This window comes from Ranitomeya imitator, chromosome 4 (genome assembly GCF_032444005.1).
Source record: "Ranitomeya imitator isolate aRanImi1 chromosome 4, aRanImi1.pri, whole genome shotgun sequence".
Classification (NCBI taxonomy): Eukaryota; Metazoa; Chordata; class Amphibia; order Anura; family Dendrobatidae; genus Ranitomeya; species Ranitomeya imitator.
Genome location: NC_091285.1, coordinates 495,638,780 through 495,657,744, shown reverse-complemented (window position 1 = coordinate 495,657,744; position 18,965 = coordinate 495,638,780). Strand labels below are relative to the sequence as shown.

The window sequence follows — 18,965 nt, the reverse complement described above, 5'->3', positions numbered from 1 at the left end:
CCAAAGATGCTTAGCACTTGTTGGCCCTTTTGCCTTCACTCTGTGCTCCAGCTCACCCCAAATCATCTCGATTGGGTTCAGGTCTGGTGACTGTGGAGGCCAGGTCATCTGGCATAGCACCCCATCACTCTCCTTCTTGGCCAAATAGCCTTTACACAGCCTGGAAGTGTGTTTGGGGTCATTGTCCTGTTGAAAAATAAATGATGGTCCAACTAAACGCAAACCGGATGGAATCGCATGCCGCTGCAAGATGCTGTGGTAGCCATGTTGGTTCAGTATTCCTTCAATTTTGAATAAATCCCCAACAGTGTCACCAGCAAAGCACCCCCACCCCATCCCACCTCCTCCTCCATGCTTCACGGTGGGAACCAGGCATGTTGAGTCCATCCGTTCACCTTTTCTGCGTTGCACAAAGATATGGTGGTTGGAACCAAAGATCTCAAATTTGGACTCATCAGACCAAAGCACAGATTTCCACTGGTCTAATGTCCATTCCTTGTGTTCTTTAGCCCAAACAAGTCTCTTCTGCTTGTTGCCTGTCCTTAGCAGTGGTTTCCTAGCAGCTATTTTACCATGAAGGCCTGCTGCACAAAGTCTCCTCTTAACAGTTGTTGTAGAGATGTGTCTGCTGCTAGAACTCTGTGTGGCATTGACCTGGTCTCTAATCTGAGACGGTGTTAACCTGCGATTTCTGAGGCTCATGACTCAGATAAACTTATCCTCAGAAGCAGAGGTGACTCTTGGTCTTCCTTTCCTGGGGCGGTCCTCAAGCGAGCCAGTTTCTTTGTAGCTCTCGATGGTTTTTGCCACTGCACTTGGGGATACTTTCAAAGTCTGCATAATTTTTCAGACTGACTGACCTTCATTTCTTAAAGTAATGATGGTCACTCGTTTTGCTATACTTAGCTGCTTTTTTCTTGCCATAATGCAAATTCTAACAGTCTATTCAGTAGGACTATCAGCTGTTTATCCACCAGACTTCTGCACAACACAACTGATGGTCCCAACCCCATTTATAAGGCAAGAAATCCCACTTATTAAACCTGACAGGGCACACCTGTGAAGTGAAAACCATTCCCAGTGACTATCTCTTGAAGCTCATCAAGAGAATGTTAAGAGTGAGCAAAGCAGTCATCAAAGCAAAAGGTGGCTACTTTGAAGAACCTAGAATATAAGACACAATTCATTTTTTTTAAAACTTTTTTGTTAAATATATAATTCCACGTGTTAATTCATAGTTTTGATGCCTTCAGTGTGAATGTACAATTTTCATAGTCATGAAAATACAGAAAAATCTTTAAATGAGAAGGTGTGTCCAAACTTTTGATCTGTACCATATATATATATATATATAAATATATATACTGTATACTAGATGGTGGCCTGTTTCTAACGCATCAGGTATTCTAAAATATGTATGTATGTATATAGCAGCCACATAGTATATAGCACAGGCCACGACATATTGTAGAATACCCGATGCGTTATTACAGGCCACGCAGTATATAACTTTGGCCACACAGTATATAACACAGCCCAAACAGTATATAACATTTCCCACGTAGTATATAACACTACCCACATAGTATATAACACTGCCCAAGTAGTATATAACATTGCCCACGTAGTATATAGCAGCCATGTAGTATATAACACAGCCCACGCATTATATAACACAGCCCACATAGTATACAACACTGCCCACGTAGTATATAGCAGCCATGTAGTATATAACGCAGCCCACATAGTATATAACACTGCCCATGTAGTATATAGCAGTCATGTAGTATATAACACAGGCCACGCAGTATATAACACAGCCCACGTAGTATTTAGCAGTGTGGGCACCATATCCCTGTTAAAAAAATAATTAAAATAAAAAATAGTTCTATACTCACCCTCCGTCGTCCAGCAAAACTCTGTCGATGCGGGCGCGGCTGCGATCAGCTTCCGTTCCAAGGAGGCATTGTGAAATTACCCAGATAATGTAGCGGTCTCATGAGACCACTAAGTCTTCTGGGTAATTTCGCAATGCATCTCTGGGAACGGAAGCTGGCGGCAGGCGCGTGCGCCTCGGAGGACGACGGATGGTGAGAATAGCAGGTTTTTTGTTTTTTATTATTTTTAACATTAGATCTTTTTACTATTGATTCTGCATAGGCAGCATCAATAGTAAAAAGTTGGTCACACAGGGTTAATAGCGTTAACGGAGTACGTTGCGCGGCATAACGCGGTCCGTTAACGCTACCATTAACCCTGTGTCAGCGCTGACTGGAGGGGAGTATGGAGCAGGCGCCGGGCACTGACTAGACGGGAGTAGGGAGGGACTAATTATCGGCCGGACTGTGCCTGTCGCTGATTGGTCGCGGCAGCCATGACAGGCAGCTGGCGAGACCAATCAGCGACGCTGGATTTCCGTGACAGAAGTTGCAGACAGAAAGACGGAAGTACCCCTTGGACAATTATATAGTAGATATATATAAATAATTTATTTTATTTTACACATTTCAATTTTTTTTCCCTGCTTAAATGAAAAAACAAACAAAAAAAACACTAGTCACTTTTACCAAACAGTGCACATGGTAAATAAAAACAATGCTAGAATTGCACTTTTTTTGCAATTTTCCACACTTTGAATATTTTTTCCCACTTTCCAGTACATGACATGAGAAAATGAATGGTGTCACTTAAAAGTATTCATTCCACAAAAAACAAGCCCTCATATGGCTATGTCGAAAGAAAAAAAGAAAAAATGACGGCTTTCAGAAGAAAAAGAGAAAAAAAAATACAATAACGGAAAATAGCTATGTCGGGAAGCGGTTAATGAATACAAATATTCCACTGTTGCTACAAATGCAGAAAACGTGAGATACGTAGTTAACATTTTTTTATTAGAAATGTATAAGTGCTCTCTAGCAACAGAGTTCAAGTTGCAGACGTCAAGTGAACTGAGAAATAGTATCCAGCTTAGCTTTAATTCAAATCTGTTTGGGAAAGATGGGTGGATAAGGAATAAGGGTGCATGGCAGAGGGGGACGTCACCTGCCCCATCAATGCAGCAAATATTTAAAAAATGCTGCCCTCTTATAGTATTAAATTAGAAAGATGAAAACGAGCATTTATTGAAAAAATAACAGTCCAAAAAACAAATGTAATGTAATTTTAATGAATATTTTCTTTCATCCAAGAACCAAGGAGATCTCACTGCTGAGAACGTGAACCAAAGTATCTTGGAGATGCTGATAGCTGCTCCTGACACCATGTCTGTCTCTTTGTACTTCATGTTTATCCTCATCGCTCAACATCCAAAAGCTGAAGAGATGATCAGAAATGAGATCAACATGGTGATTGGTAAGTAACACATGACAAGAACACGGACATTTCTGGGATATCTCCAGATGGACAGCTTGGAAATCTGAACTTTCATTTTACTTTAGGTGTGAAGTGATAAAAATACATTTTAAATAGGTTGCCTCAGTAAGACACTGTAAGCATATTACTATGATATGCCAGCAATCGGCAATTGGCAGTGCCAGTGATCTAACCACAGTAATCCCTATAAATTGCTAGTATTCGGCATGGCAGTGGCACTAAGAAATCAGCACAAAATTTTGTGCAGCCATGTGGTTGGACTTTGACGACATAATGAGATAACTAATGAGGCCTTTGAAGAAAGCAGCAACAAGAGGTAAAGCAACATAGTAAAGTAGTGTGTAAGTAATGAGTAATATAGCTTGTCCTACAAACTCACACACACGTACAGTATAATGCAGCCCCACAGTATTTCACACAAATTATAATGCATACATGTAACAGAAAGGGGCTTAAGCCAGCTCACCAGCAACCACCGCAGGTGCTCGGAACTCTGTGCAGATAAAAGTAGAGTCCTTGAAAATGATGTGTAGTTCCAGCTCCTTAAAAATAATATTCTTTATTGAATCATATTAACCCCTTCCAGACTTGTGACGCCACGTAGGCGTCATGAAAGTCGGTGCCAATCCGACCTGTGACGCCCATGTGGCGTCATGGAGGGATCGCATCTCAGCAGATTGGGTGAAAGGGTTAACTCCAATTTCACCCGATTTGCAGGGACAGGGGGAGTGCTACTTCAGCCCAGGGGGCTTCACCCTCCCCACCCCCCATGGCTACGATCGCTCTGATTGGCTGTTGAAAGTGAAACAGCCAATCAGAGCGATTTGTAATATTTCACCTATGAAAACTGGTGAAATATTACAATCCAGCCATGGCCGATGCTGCAATATCATCGGCCATGGCTGGAAACCCTGATCTGCCCCCCCCCCCCACCATCACCGATCTCCTCCCCAGTCCTCCGTCCTGTGCTCCGCTACCCTCCGTCGTCCTGTCTGCTCCCCCATCCTCCTGTCCTCTCCCCCCATGCTCCGATACCCCTTATACTTACCAAGCCTCCCGGTGTCCATCTGTCGTCTCCATGGGCGCCGTCATCTTCCAAAATGGCGGGCACATGCGCAGTGCGCCCGCCGAATCTGCCGGCCAGCAGATTCGTTCCAGGTACATTTTGATCACTGTGATAAAACCTATCACAGTGATCAAAATAAAAAAAATAGTAATTGAACCCCCCCCCCCTTTATCACCCCCATAGGTAGGGACAATAATAAAATAAAGATTTTTTTTTTTCCACTAGGATTAGGGTTAGAGCTAGGGTTAGGGTTAGAAGTAGGGTTAGAAGTAGGGTTAGGGTTAGGGCTAGGGTTAGGGTTAGGGTTAGAACTAGGATTAGGGTTAGAATTAGGCTATGTGCACACAGTGCGGATTTGGCTGTGGATCCGCAGCGGATTGGCCGTGGATCCGCAGTGGATTGGCCGCTGCGGATTCGTAGCAGTTTTCCATCAGGTTTACAGTACCATGTAAACCTATGGAAAACCAAATCCGCTGTGCCCATGGTGCAGAAAATACCGCGTGGAAACGCTGCGTTGTATTTTCCGCAGCATGTCAATTCTCTGGGCGTATTCTGCAGCGTTTTACACCTGTTCCTCAATAGGAATCTGCAGGTGAAATCCGCACAAAAACACTGGAAATCCGAGGTAAATCCGCAGGTAAAAGGCACTGCGATTTTTTTTAAATGGTGCGAAAAATCTCACATGAATCTGCAACGTGGGCACATAGCCTTAGGGTTAGGGTTGGAATTAGTTAGGGTTGGAATTAGGGCTAGGTTTGGAAATAGGTTTAAGATTAGGCTTGTGGTTAGGGTTGGGATTAGGGTTAGGGTTGGGATTAAGGTTAGGATTAGGGTTAGGGTTGGGATTAGGGTTACCGGTGTGTTGGGGTTAGGGTTGTGGTTAGGGGTGTGTTGGGGTTAGGGTTGTGATTAGGGTTATGGCTACAGTTGGGATTAGGATTAGGGGTGTGTTGGGGTTAGTGGTGGAGTTAGAATTGAGGGGTTTCCACTGTTTAGGCACATCAGTGGTCTCAAAATGCAACATGGCGCCACCATTGATTCTAGCCAATCTTGCGTTCAAAAAGTCAAATGTGCGCCCTTCCTTCCGAGCCATGACATGCGCCCAATCAGTGGTTTATCCCCACATATGGGGTACCAGCATACTCAGGACAAACTGGGCAACAACTATTGGGGTCCAATTTCTCCTGTTACCATTGCAAAAATAAAAAATTGCTTGCTAAAACATAATTTTTGAGGAAAGAAAAAATATTTTTTATTTTCACGGCTCTGCATTATAAACTTCTGTGAAGCACTTGGGGGTTCAAAGTGCTCACCACATATCTAGATAAGTTCCTTGGGGGATCTAGTATCCAAAATAGGGTCACTTGTGGGGGGTTTCTACTGTTTAGGCACATCAGGGGCTCTGCAAATGCAACGTAATGCCCACAGACCATTCCATCAAAGTCTGCAATTCAAAACGTCACTACTTCCCTTCTGAGCCCCAACATGTGCCCAAACAGTGGTTTACCCCCACATATGGGGTATCAGCGTACTCAGGACAAACTGGGAAACAAACATTGGGGTCCACTTCTCCTGTTACCCCTGTGAAAATAAAAAACTGCTTGCTAAAACATAATTTTTTAGGAAAGAAAAATTATTTTTTATTTTCACGGCTCTGCGTTGTAAACTTCTGTGTAGCACTTTGGGGTTCAAAGTGCTCACCACATATCTAGATAAGTTCCTTGGGGGGTCTCGTTTCCAAAATGGGGTCACTTGTGGGGGGTTTCTACTGTTTAGGCACATCAGGAGCTCTGTAAATGCAACATGACGCCCGCAGACCATTCCATCAAAGTCTGCATTTGAAAACATGACTACTTCCCTTCTGAGCCCCGACATGTGCCCAAACAGTAGTTCCACTCCACATATGGGGTATCAGTGTACTCAGGACAAACTGGACAACAACTTTTGGGGTCCAATTTCTCCTGTTACTCTTGTGAACATAAAAAATTGCAGGCTAAAAAATAATTTTTGAGGAAAGAAAAATGATTTTTTATTTTCCCGGCTCAGCGTTATAAACTTCTGTGAAGCACTTGTGGGTTTAAAGTGGTCACCGCACATCTAGGTTTGTTCCACGGTAGGTCTAGTTTCCAAAATGGGGTCACATGTGGGGGAGCTCAAATGTTTAGGCACACAGGGGCTCTCCAAACGCGACATGGTGTCCGCTAACGATTGGAGCTAATTTTTCATTCAAAAAGTCAAATGGCGCTCGTTCCCTTCTGAGCCCTGTCGTGTGCCCAAACAGTGGTTTACCCCCACATGTGAGGTATCAGTGTACTCAGGAGAAATTGCCCAATAAATTTTAGGATCCATTTTATAATGCTGCCCATGTGGAAATGAACAAATTGTGGCTAAAAGAAATTTTTTGTGAAAAAAAGTGCTTTTTCAGTTTTACGGATCAATTTGTGAAGCACCTTGGGGTTCAAAGTGCTCACTATGCATCTAGATAAGTTCCTTGGGGGGTCTAGTTTCTAAAATGGGGTCACTTGTGGGGGAGCTCCAATTTTTAGGCACACAGGGGCTCTCCAAACGCGACATGGTGTCCGCTAACGATTGGAGCTAATTTTTCATTCAAAAGTCAAATGGCGCTCCTTCCTTTCCGAGCCCTGTCGTGCGCCCAAACAGTGGTTCCCCCCCACATATGCGGTATCAGCGTACTAAGGACAAATTGTACAATAACTTTTGGAGTCCAGTTTCCGTTTTTACCCTTGGGAAAATAAAAAAATTGTTGCTAAAAATCATTTTTGTGACTAAAAAGTTAAATGTTCATTTTTTTCCTTCCATGTGGCTTCTGTGAAGCACCTGAAGGGTTAATAAACTTCTTGAATGTGGTTTTGAGCACCTTGAGGGGTGCAGTTTTTAGAATGATGTCACTTTTGGGTATTTTCAGCCTTATAGACCCCTCAAACTGACTTCAAATGTGAGGTGCTGCCTAAAAAAATGGTTTTGTAAATTTCATTGTAAAAATTAGAAATCGCTGGTCAAATTTTAACCCTTATAAGTTCCTAGCAAAAAAAATTTTGTTTCCAAAATTGTGCTGATGTAAAGTAGACATGTGGGTAATGTTATTTATTAACTATTTTGTGTCACATAACTCTCGTTTAACAGAATAAAAATTCAAAATTTGAAAATTGAGAAATTTTCAAAATTTTTGCCAAATTTTTATATTTTTTCACAAATAAACGCAAAAATTATTCACCTAAATTTACCACTAACATGAAGCCCAATATGTCATGAAAAAACATTCTCAGAACCGCTAGGATCTGTTGAAGCGTTCCTGAGTTATTACCTCATAAAGGGACGCTGGTCAGAATTGCAAAAAATGACCAGGTCATTAAGGTCAAAATAGGCTGGGTCATGAAGGGGTTAAAAATACGCATGGCTTTGACAAAGATCGTTCTGATCGAAACGCGTTGCCTCTGTCCGTGTCGCCTCGGTCCATGTCGCCTCTGTCCATGTCATGGCATTGGTTGAGGGAGAGCATGTTACCACGTGTATTTCTAATATGATTCAATAAAGAAGATTATTTTTAAGGAGCTGGAACTACACATCATTTTCATAATGCATACGTACACACACAGTACTATGCAGCCTCCGCCACACAGAAAGTATAATGCATCCCCCACACACATTATAATGCATGCATACACACACAGTATAATGCAAATATAAACACACAAACACACATAGCATAATGCAGCTACACACACTGTAAAATACATATACATACACACTATAATGCAGCCCCACAGTCCAGCAGTATTACACACACACTTACACACAATACTTACCTCTCCCTGTTCCCCCCTGCTCTGTCTTCATAGAGTATAAAGTGACATAACTCATAAAGTATAATGCAGCCTCCCTCATAGAGTATAATGCAGCCCCCATAGAGTACAATGTGGCCACCCCACAGAGTGCAATGCAGCCACCCCATACAGTACATGCAGCCCCCCTCAGAGAATAATGCAGCTCCCCTCAGAGTATAATGTAGCCCCTCTCACAGAGTATAGTGCATCCCCAACACACACAGTATAATGCAACCCCCACACACAAACAGTATAATGCAGCCCCCTCACACACAGTATAATGCAAACCCCCACACACAAACATTATAATGCAGCCCCCTCACACACAGTATAATGCAGCCTCCTAACACAAACAGTATAATGAAGTTCCACAGACACAGTATAATGTATGTATACCTACCTACACACACAGTATGATGCAGCCCCACCGTATTATTATTATTTATTATTATTATAGCACCATTTATTCCTTGGCGCTTTACATGTGAGGAGGTGTATACATCATAAAAACAGGTACAATAATCTTGAACAATACAAGTCACAACTGGTACAGGAGGAGAGAGGGCCCTGCCCACGAGGGCTCACAATCTACTAGGGATGGATGAGGATACAGTAGGTAAGAATAGAGCTGGTCGTGCAGTGGTTTGGTCAATCAGTGAAGGTTTCGATGGTAGGTGAGAGTCTGATATGTTGTGGTAGAGAGTTCCAGAGTAGGGGTGATGCGCGAGAGAAATCTTGTATGCGATTGTGGGAAGAGGAGATAAGAGGGGAGTAGAGAAGGAGATCTTGTGAGGATCGGAGGTTGCGTGCAGGAAAGTACCGGGAGACGAGGTCACAGATGTATGGAGGAGACAGGTTGTGGATGGCTTTGTATGTCATGGTTAGGCTTTTGTACTGGAGTCTCTGGGTAATGGGGAGCCAGTGAAGGGATTGACAGAGGGGAGAGGCCGGGGAATAGCGGGGGGACAGGTGGATTAGTCGGGCAGAATAGAATAGAATAGATTGGAGGGGTGCGAGAGTGTTCAAGGGGAGGCCACAGAGTAGGAGGTTACAGTAGTTGAGGCGGGAGATGATATTCCACACACAGTATAATGTATACACATACACACAGTATAATGCAGCCCCCGACACAGTATAATGCAGTCACCCACACACAAAGACACAATATAATGCATGCATACCTACACACACAGTATAATGCAGCCCCACACACTGTATAATGCATATACATATACACTATAATGCAGCCCCACCGTCCAGCAGTATTACACATACACATACTGTACATACAATACTTACCTCTCCCTGTTCTCCCCTGCTCTGTCTTCATAGAATATAATGCGGCATAACTCATAAAGTATAATACAGCCTCCCTCATAGAGTATAATACAGCCCCCATAGTGTACACCCCACAGAGTGCAATGCGGTCACTCCACAGAGTACATTGCAGCCACCCCATAGAGTATAATGCAGCCCCTTCAGAGTATAATGCAGCTCCCCTCAAAGTATAATGTAGCCCCTCTCACAGAGTATAATGCATCCGCAACACACAGTATAATGCAACCCCCCACACACAAACAGTATAATGCAGCCCCCTCACACACAGTTTAATGCAGCCTCCTAACACACACAGTATAATGAAGTTCCACAGACACAGTATAATGCATGTAAACCTACCTACACACACAGTATAATGCAGCCCCACACTATTACACACACAGTATAATGCATACACATACACAAAGCATAATGCAGCCCCCGACACAGTATAATGCAGTCACCAACACACAAAAACACAATATAATGCATGCATACCTACACATATAGTACAATTCAGCCATACACACTGTATAATGCATATACATGCACACTATAATGCAGCCCATCAGTCCAGCAGTATTACACACACACATACACACACAATACTTACCTCTCCCTGTTGCCCAGCTGCTCTGGCTTCTGCAGCTCATCTCATCAGCTCCACTGCTGGCACAGCATGGCACAGAGGGGAAGTGATCGGAGACAGAGTGTCACCTGATGCTGTCTCCGCCATCATTGCTTTCAATGATGTTGGTATCTATGATGCCGATAAGTTGAATGTGCGATGCGGAGGGAGGGCTGTGCCAGGCCCCTTTTACTCACAGGCCCCTTAGTGGCACACTACTGGCTGGGGGCCCCTGGGGGAGCAGGAGCCCATGGCAGCTGCCTGGTCTGAATGCCCCTAATGCCGGCCCTGAATATCTGAATGTGACATGCATTTGTGTTCAGCCCCCTGTAGTCTGACTGATACCCCTAAGTAAAATTGTCACTGACCAATTAGTCACACAATTAGTAAATTGAGTCCACCTGTGTATAACTCAGATTTTATGTGAAGGCCTGAGAGGTTTGTTTGAGAACATTAGGGGATCATGAAAAACAAGGAACACAGCAGACAGATCAGGGATAAAGTTGTAGAGAAAAGTAAAGCAGGGTTTGGCTATAAAAAAAATAGCCTAAGCTCTGAACATCTCACGACGCACTATTCAATCCATGATACAAAAATAGAAGGTGTATGGCATGACTGCAAACCTACCAAGACACAGCTATCCTTCTAACTGATATCCCAAGCAAGGACAACACTAATTAGAGAGAAGCTAAGATGTATATGGTCACTCTGAAGGAGCCTCAGAGATCCACAGCTCAAGTGAAAAAGTCTGTCCACAGGACAACTATTAGTTGTATACTCCACAAATCTGGCTTTTATGAAAGAGTAACAAGAAAAAATACATTTTTGAAAGCAACCCATGAGAAGTCCTGTTTGCGGTTTGTAAAATTTCATTTAGGAGGACACAGTTATTATATGAAAGAAGGTGCTCTGGTCAGATTATACCAAAGTAGAACCTTTTTGGGCTAAATGCAAAATGCTATATGTGGCAGAAAACTAACCCTGCACATCACCCTGAAAACACCATCCTCACCATTAACCCCTTTCTGACCTCAGATGGGATAGTACGTCCGAGGTCAGATCCCCTGCTTTGATGTGGGCTGCGGCGGTGAGCCCACATTAAAAGCTGCGACATGTCAGCTGTTTTGAACCGCTAAACGGCGTAGCGAGAAAAAAATTTGAAACGCCAAAATTATGTTTTTTTAGTCGCTGCGATGTTGCATTAAAATGCAATAACGGCTGATCAAAAGAACGTTTCTGCATTAAAATGGTATCACTAAAAATGTCAGCATGGCACGCAAAAAATGAGTCCTCAACCGACCCCAAATCACGAAAAATGGAGACGCTACGGGTATCGGAAAATGGCGCAGTTCGGGGTTTTTTTAGCAACGTTTGGAATTTTTTTCACGACTTAGATAAAAAATAACCTAGACATGTTTGGTGTCTATGAACTCGTAATGACCTGGAGAATCATTGCGGTAGGTCATTTTTAGCATTTAGTGAACCTAGCAGAAAAGCCAAACAAAAAACACGCATGGGATTGCACTTTTTTTGCAATTTCGCCGCACTTGGAATTTCTTTCCCATTTTCCAGTACATGTCATGGTAAAACCAATTATGTCATTCAAAATTACAACTCGTCCCGCAAATAATAAGCCCTCATATGACCATATTGACAGGAAAATATAAAAGGTATGGCTCTGGGAAGGAGGGGAGTGAAAAACGAAAACGGAAAAATGGAAAATCCCAAGGTCATGAAGGGGTTAAACATGGTGGTAGCAGCATCATGCTATGGGGAAAACCTGTTAAATACTTAAAAAAACTTGATATTGGGGTGTGGGTTCACCTTCCAGCAGGACAATGACCCTAAACATACTTCCAGAGCTACAATCGAAATCTGTAATTCCAGATCCCCGGACAAAGGTTAAAGGATGAAGGCTGCGGAAACCATTGGGATCTGGTATACAGAGTGGCTTGTGCTAAGCCTGTCCTTTGAAGCATTATGAACAGTCGTCAGGCTTCCACATTCAGTGCTATTGTGATAAATACAAATACCAAATTATCCAGAGAGTTAGCAGACTCTAATTAAGGGATACATTTAAAACATTACTTTTATTTCTATCTATTAAAAGTGGTAAGTAAATTTAAAAACACACTAGTGTGACAGTGTTATCTCTCTACTATTGATAATCTATAATTAATAAGGAAAAATGTGGTACTGAATATTAACCCCTTCATGACCCAGCCTATTTTGACCTTAAAGACCTTGCCGTTTTTTGCAATTCTGACCAGTGTCCCTTTATGAGGTAATAACTCAGGAACGCTTCAATGGATCCTAGCGGTTCTGAGATTGTTTTTTGTGACATATTGGGCTTCATGTTAGTGGTAAATTTAGGTCAATAAATTCTGTGTTTATTTGTGATAAAAACGGAAATTTGGCAAAAATTTTGAAAATTTCGCAATTTTCACATTTTGAATTTTTATTCTGTTAAACCAGAGAGGTATGTGACACAAAATAGTTAATAAATAACATTTCCCACACGTCTACTTTACATCAGCACAATTTTGGAAACAAAATTTTTTTTTGCTAGGAAGTTATAAGGGTTCAAATTTGACCAGCGATTTCTCATTTTTACAACGAAATTTACAAAACCATTTTTTTTAGGGACCACCTTACATTTGAAGTCAGTTTGAGGGGTCTATATGGCTGAAAATACCCAAAAGTGTCACCATTCTAAAAACTGCACTCCTCAAGGTGCACAAAACCACATTCCAGAAGTTTATTAACCCTTCAGGTGCTTCACAGCAGCAGAAGCAACATGGAAGGAAAAAATGAACATTTAACTTTTTAGTCACAAAAATGATTTTTCAGCAACAATTTTTGTATTTTCCCAATGGTAAAAGGAGAAACTGAACAACGAAAGTTGTTGTCCAATTTGTCCTGAGTACGCTGATACCTCATATGTGGGGGTAAACCACTGTTTGGGCGCACGGCAGGGCTTGGAAGGGAAGGAGCGCCATTTGACTTTTTGAATGAAAAATTGGCTGCACTCTTTAGCGGACACCATGTCACGTTTGGAGAGACCCTGTGTGCTTAAACATTGGAGCTCCCCCACAAGTGACCCCATTTTGGAAACTGGACCCCCCAAGGAACTTATCTAGATGCCTAGTGAGCACTTTAAACCCTCAAGTGCTTCACAAATTGATCCGTAAAAATGAAAAAGTACTTTTTTTTCACAAAAAATTTATTTTTGCCTCAATTTTTTCATTTTCACATGGGCAATAGGATAAAATGGATCCTAAAATTTGTTGAGCAATTTCTTCCGAGTACGCCGATACCTCATATGTGGGGGTAAACCACTGTTTGGGCACACGGCAGGGCTCGGAAGGGAAGGCGCGCCTTTTGACTTTTTGAATGGAAAATTAGCTCCAATTGTTAGCGGACACCATGTCGCATTTGGAGAGCCCCTGTGTGCCTATGCAATGGAGCTCCCCCACAAGTGACCCAATTTTGGAAACTAGACCCCCCAAGGAACTTATCTAGATGCATACTGAGCACTTTAAACCCCCAGGTGCTTCACAGAAGTTTATAATGCAGGGCCATGAAAATAAAAAATAATTTTTCTTTTCTCAAAAATGATTTTTTAGCCTGGAATTTCCTATTTTGCCAATGGTAATAGGAGAAATTGGACCACAAATGTTGTTGTCCAGTTTGTCCTGAGTACGCAGATACCCCATATGTGGGGGTAAACCACTGTTTGGGCGCACGGCAGGGCTCAGAAGGGAAGGCACGCCATTTGGCTTTTTAAATGGAAAATTAGCTCCAATCATTAGCGGACACCATGTCGCGTTTGGAGAGCCCCTGTGTGCCTAAACATTGGAGATCCCCCACAAATGACCCCATTTTGGAAACTAGACCCCCAAAGGAACTAATCTAGATGTGTGGTTAGCACTTTGAACCCTCAAGTGCTTCACAGAAGTTTATAACGCAGAGCCATGAAAAAAAAACAAAAAATTCTTTTCTCAAAAATGATTTTTTAGCCCGCAATTTTTTATTTTCCCAAGGGTAACAGGAGAAAGTTGACCCCAAAAGTTGTTGACCAGTTTCTCCTGAGTACGCTGATACCCAATATGTGGGGGTAAACCACTGTTTAGGCACATGCTGGGGCTCGGAAGTGAAGTAGTGACGTTTTGAAATGCAGACTTTGATGGAATGCTCGGCGGGCGTCACGTTGCGTTTGCAGAGCCCCTGATGGGGCTAAACAGTAGAAACCCCCCACAAGTGACCCTATTTTGGAAACTAGACCCCGAAAGGAACTTATCTAGAGGTGAGGTGAGCACGTTGAACCCCCAAGTGCTTCACAGAAGTTCATAACACAGAGCAGTGAAAATAATAAATACGTTTTCTTTCCTCAAAAATAATTTTTAGCCCAAAATTTTTTATTTTCCCAAGGGTTACAGGAGAAATTGGACCACAAATGTTGTTGTCCAGTTTCTCCTGAGTACGCTGATACCTCATGTGTGGGGGTAAACCACTGTTTGGGCACACGTGGGGGCTCAGAAGGGAAGTAGTGACTTTTGAAATGCAGACTTTGATGGAATGGTCTGCGGACGTCATGTTGCGTTTGCAGAGCCCCTGGTGTGCCTAAACAGTAGAAACCCCCCACAAGTGACCCCATTTTGGAAACTAGACCCCCCAAGGAACTTATCTAGATATGTGGTGAGCACTTTGAACCCCCAAGTGCTTCACAGACGTTTACAACGCAGAGCCGTGAAAATAAAAAATCATTTTTCTTTCCTCAAAAATGATGTTTTAGCAAGCAATTTTTTATTTTCTCAAGGGTAACAGGAGAAATTGGACCCCAGTAATTGTTGCGCAGTTTGTCCTGAGTATGCTGGTACCCCATATGTGGGGGTAAACCACTGTTTGGGCACACGTCTGGGCTCGGAAGTGAGGGAGCACCATTTGACTTTTTGAATACAAGATTGGCTGGAATCAATGGTGGCGCCATGTTGCGTTTGGAGACCCCCTGATGTGCCTAAACAGTGGAAACCCCTCAATTCTAACTCCAACACACCCCTAACCCTTATCCCAACTGTAGCCGTAACCCTAATCACAACCCTAACCCCAACACACCCGTAACCCCAACACACCCCTAACCCTAACACACCCCTAACCCTAAGGCTATGTGCCAACGTTGCGGATTCGTATGAGATTTTTCAGCACCATTTTCGAAAAATCCACGGGTAAAAGGCACTGCGTTTTACCTGCGGATTTACCGCGGATTGCCAGTGTTTTTTGTGCGGATTTCACCTGCGGATTCCTATTGAGGAACAGGTGTAAAACGCTGCGGAATCCGCACAAAGAATTGACATGCTGCGGAAAATACAACGCAGCGTTTCCGCGCGGTATTTTCCACACCATGGGCACAGCGGATTTGGCTTTCCATATGTTTACATGGTACTGTAAACCTGATGGAACACTGCTGCGAATCCGCAGCGGCCAATCCGCTGCGGATCCGCAGCAAAATCCGCACCGTGTGCACATAGCCTAATTCTAAAGGTATGTGCACACGCTGTGGAAAACGCTGCGGATCCGCAGCAGTTTCCCATGAGCTTACAGTTCAATGTAAACCTATGGGAAACAAAAATCGCTGTACACATGCTGCGGAAAAACTGCACGGAAACGCAGCGGTTTACATTCCGCAGCATGTCACTTCTTTCTGCGGATTCCGCAGCGGTTTTACAACTTCTCCAATAGAAAATCGCAGTTGTAAAACCGCAGCGAAATGCGCAGAAAAACCGCGGTAAATCCGCCATAAATCCGCAGCGGTTTAGCACTGCGGATTTATCAAATCCTCTGCCGAAAAATCCGCAGAGGACCAGAATACGTGTGCACATCCCGAACCCTAACCCTACCCCTAACCCTACCCCTAACCCTACCCCTACCCCTAACCCTAACCCTACCCCTAACCCTACCCCTAACCCTAACCCTACCCCTACCCCTACCCCTAACCCTAGCCCTAACCCTACCCCTAACCCTAACCCTAGTTCTTACCCCAACCTTAGTGGAAAAAAAAATATATTTTTTTTTTTTATTGTCCCTGCCTATGGGGGTGACAAAGGGGGGGGGGGTCATTTACTTTTTTTTTTATTTTGATCACTGAGATAGGTTATATCTCAGTGATCAAAATTCACTCTGGAACGAATCTGCCGGCCGGCAGATTCGGCGGGCGCACTGCACATGCGCCCGCCATTTTGGAAGATGGCGGCGCCCAGGAAAGAAGACGGACGGACCCCGGGAGGCCAGGTAAGTATAAGGGGGGGAGATCAGGGCACGGGGGGGCGTCGGAGCACGGGAGTGGATCGGAGCATGGGGGGGTGGATCGGAACACGGGGGGGTGGATTGGAGCACGGAGTGGGGGATCGCTGTGCGGGCGGGTGGATCGTCGCACGGGGGGGATCGCTGTGCGGGGGAGGGGGATCGCTGTGCGGGGGGGTGATCGGAGTGCGGGGGGGTTTGATTGGAGCACGGGGGAGCGGACAGGAGGACGGGGGAGCGGAGCACAGGACGGAGGGGAGCGGACCACAGATCGGGGGGCTGAGGGGGGCCATAGGTGGGGTGGGGTGGGTGCACATTAGTGTTTCCAGCCATGGCCGATGATATTGCAGCATCGGCCATGGCTGGATTGTAATATTTCACCATTTTTTTAGGCGAAATATTACAAATCGCTCTGATTGGCAGTTTCACTTTCAACAGCCAATCAGAGCGATCGTAGCCACGGGGGGGTGAAGCCACCCCCCCTGGGCTAAACTACCACTCCCCCTGTCCCTGCAGATCGGGCGAAATGGGAGTTAACCCTTTCACCCGATCTGCAGGGACGCGATCTTTCCATGACGGATATGCTGCGTCATGGGTCGTAATGGCACCGACTTTCATGACGCAGCGTATGCGTCAAAGGTCGGGAAGGGGTTAAAGCCTTTTTTAGGCGCCATAGGTCCATTGGAGGCAAATAGAATGACTACCAATCAATATCCATTAAGGCACTACATCTGAATAAGTCAATCATATTCCATGGTATATACATACCTGGTCATATCACTATAAATTTACCACCCCTTTAATTTTTTTTCCTAATTCATTATAGTCCCAGCACCCTGAAGAAGCCCTTGTGGCGAAACTTGTTGGGGCGGCTATGTGATTGTGTTTTAGCTAACTATAGAGAGAGCAGTGTATATCCTAAACAGTGAGAGAATTGAGCTATCTTTAATCCCTAAACTGCAGTCATTACAATATTGAAAATGAAAGGTTGCTCTGTGAAGTAAGGAGATCCTAGAGATTATCAATAGTAGAGAGATAACACTGGCACACTATTGTGTTTTTACATTTACTTAACACTTTTAATAGATAGAAATAAAAGTCATGTTTTCATTGCATCCCTTATTTAGCGTCTATTTATCCTCTTGGTAATTTGGAACTTGTATTTGTCATCCCTATAGGGGTGTATACACCTAATGGTTGTATTGTGACACATATGCCTTAAGGTACCGTCACATTAAGCGACGCTGCAGCGATATAGGCAACGATGCCGATCGCTGCAGCGTCGCTGTTTCATCGTTGTGTGGTCGCTGGAGAGCTGTCACACAGACAGCTCTCCAGCGACCAACGATGCCGAAGTCCCCTGGTAACCAGGGTAAACATCGGGTTACTAAGTGCAGGGGCGCGCTTAGTAACCCGATGTTTACCCTGGTTACCAGTGTAAATGTAAAAAAAAAACAAACACTACATACTTACATTCCGGTGTCTTTCGCGTCACCCGCCGTCACCTTCCCTGCACTGTCTAAGCGCCAGCCGTAAAGCAGAGCGGTGACGTCACCGCTGTGCTCTGCTTTACGGCCGGCCGGTGATGACAGTGCAGGGAAGCAGAACGCCGGGGGACGCGACAGACACCGGAATGTAAGTATGTAGTGTTTGGTTTTTTTTTTACATTTACACTGGTAACCAGGGTAAATATCGGGCGATTCAGCGATGTCTGCGGGAGATCCAGCAACGAAATAAAGTTCTGGACTTTCAGCTCCAACCAACGATGTCACAGCAGGATGCAGATCGCTGCTGCGTGTCAAACACAACGATATCGCTATCCAGGACGCTGCAACGTCACGGATCGCTAGCGATATCGTTGTTAAGTTGTTCAATGTGAAGGTACCTTAACTCGAATGTTAAACAGAAGTCAAGGAACATCAATCTCTTGAATGTATGGAGGACTCAGAAATAGGTACACAGTGCACTTTTCATTCTTGGGAAGTGTGCTACTCCTCTTCAACTACTGCATACAGAAGGTTGGAGTTCCCAAAAAATATCACATAATGACGTATGGGGACTCTTGGCTACAGATTATGCACCCCTGATACATAAATATATATGTCTGTGACTTTGTCCACTCTGATGACTAAAGAGCCCGGAGATGGTAAATATGTCACATTACATCTGTCTAATGTTTTACCCAATAGACAATGGATGATTCTAGTTCCACAACTCGTCAATGTCAAAAGGCTGTCCTGATTCTCCCTGTGCTTCTGGCAACATGTTACATAAATAATAATGATTAGTTTGTGAAATAAAGGTCTTTAAATGACATTGTAAAGCTAAAGCCACCTTCAGTCTCACAGTGGAATGTAATCATTGCCATCTATATGCTGTATAAATATATATATACTAGACGGTGGCCTGATTCTAATGCATCGGGTATTCTAGAATA

The 18,965-nt window shown here is 43.8% G+C and overlaps 1 protein-coding gene across 1 annotated transcript in view; it reads left to right on the top strand.

The window, feature by feature from the left end:
• The window catches only part of CYP19A1 (cytochrome P450 family 19 subfamily A member 1), a 78,545-nt gene that overhangs the window by 49,166 nt on the left and 10,414 nt on the right, over positions 1-18,965 (top strand). Inside the window, exon 9 of the mRNA XM_069762124.1 lies at positions 3,189-3,351. Coding sequence (XP_069618225.1) covers positions 3,189-3,351 — 163 coding nt within the window. The remainder of the gene's footprint in view (positions 1-3,188; positions 3,352-18,965) is intronic.